The sequence below is a fragment of the Seriola lalandi genome, unplaced genomic scaffold (assembly GCF_002814215.2).
Source record: "Seriola lalandi dorsalis isolate HSWRI2012SDOR001 ecotype SW California unplaced genomic scaffold, Sedor1 jcf7180002054466, whole genome shotgun sequence".
NCBI classification, from domain to species: domain Eukaryota; kingdom Metazoa; phylum Chordata; class Actinopteri; order Carangiformes; family Carangidae; genus Seriola; species Seriola lalandi.
In genome coordinates, this window is record NW_019525019.1 from 242513 (window position 1) to 243568 (window position 1056).

General features: G+C 39.1%; 1 protein-coding gene across 1 annotated transcript in view; it reads right to left on the minus strand.

Annotated features, from left to right (window-relative positions):
- LOC111658781 (B-cell receptor CD22-like) overlaps positions 1–639 on the minus strand; it is a gene marked incomplete at its 5' end in the record, with an annotated part of 12303 nt that extends 11664 nt beyond the window's left edge. Inside the window, 2 exons of the mRNA XM_087175399.1 lie at positions 8–51; positions 291–639. Coding sequence (XP_087031525.1) covers positions 8–51; positions 291–639 — 393 coding nt within the window. The remainder of the gene's footprint in view (positions 1–7; positions 52–290) is intronic.
- Between the last annotated feature and the right edge of the window lie 417 nt (positions 640–1056).

Consider the following 1056-nt stretch of genomic DNA (forward strand, 5'->3'; position numbering starts at 1 on the left):
CGGTGTGAGACGGGTGGACTGTTATCACTCTGGTCACCTGCAGCTGCACAGCTGGACATGAGGAAGAGGAACATTTTAAATACTCAAACACAAATACAACCGCTTTCAAAACTGAAGTCACAATTTGTGTAAGTGACCTGTTGTGTATATAATTACCATTTGCACATTTTACACAGTTGTTTTTATCAGATGTCTAGTAGTTTGAGTGAATTTGAGTGGTTTTAGCTTCTTGCTTTTTTCAGTGAAAATGAAATTCAAAAATTTAAAATTCCCACTAAAGTTGTTGATACCTGTGACAGTCAGAGTTGTACCAGGTAAGCTGCTCTCCCATTCGAACCCTTGTGTTTTGAATTTGAAGCGATAATCAGCTGAATCTCTCTCTGTCAGGTCAGTGATTCTCAGAGTGGAGCGTCCTCTCTCTGTTTCAAGGACCTGAACACGACCTGAATACTGGGAGTCTTTACAAAGATCCACAGGGAGTCGACTAAGTTCAGATCTGAACCAGAACTTTGATCCAGCATCGTCCCTGTAACTGTTGTAAGTGCAAGAAATGTCGACCGCTGATCCTCTGAAGGCACAGATTCTTCTGTCTGTGTAAGTCACTCTGTTGCAGGATCGACCAGAGACACCTGGAAGATAAAATCATTTCTAATCATCAGTGTCACAAATACACCTTAAATTTCAGCAGCACACAGCAGGTAACGCTGTGTAGGGTTAGGATCAGCAGTCTTTGCAACACATGATCACTGCAACATGAGATCCAATCACTAAAACCTGTGGTCTCGTGGAAAGCAACAAAGGGCTGAAGGTTAACTTTCCTGTTTCATTGGACAATAGATTCCAAATATTTATCTATTTTTTTTAATGGATATTTTAATCTGTTTCTTCTTACCAGCCACCAGCAGGATATTCATTAAATATTTATCTCTTTTTGACCAGTCTTGATATATAATAATAAAATTATAATTAATATAATTTTGTGTTTTGTAAGGTCGGTGTGACCTTTGACCTTTGACCGCCAAATTCTAATCAGTTCATCCTTGAGTCCAAATGAAC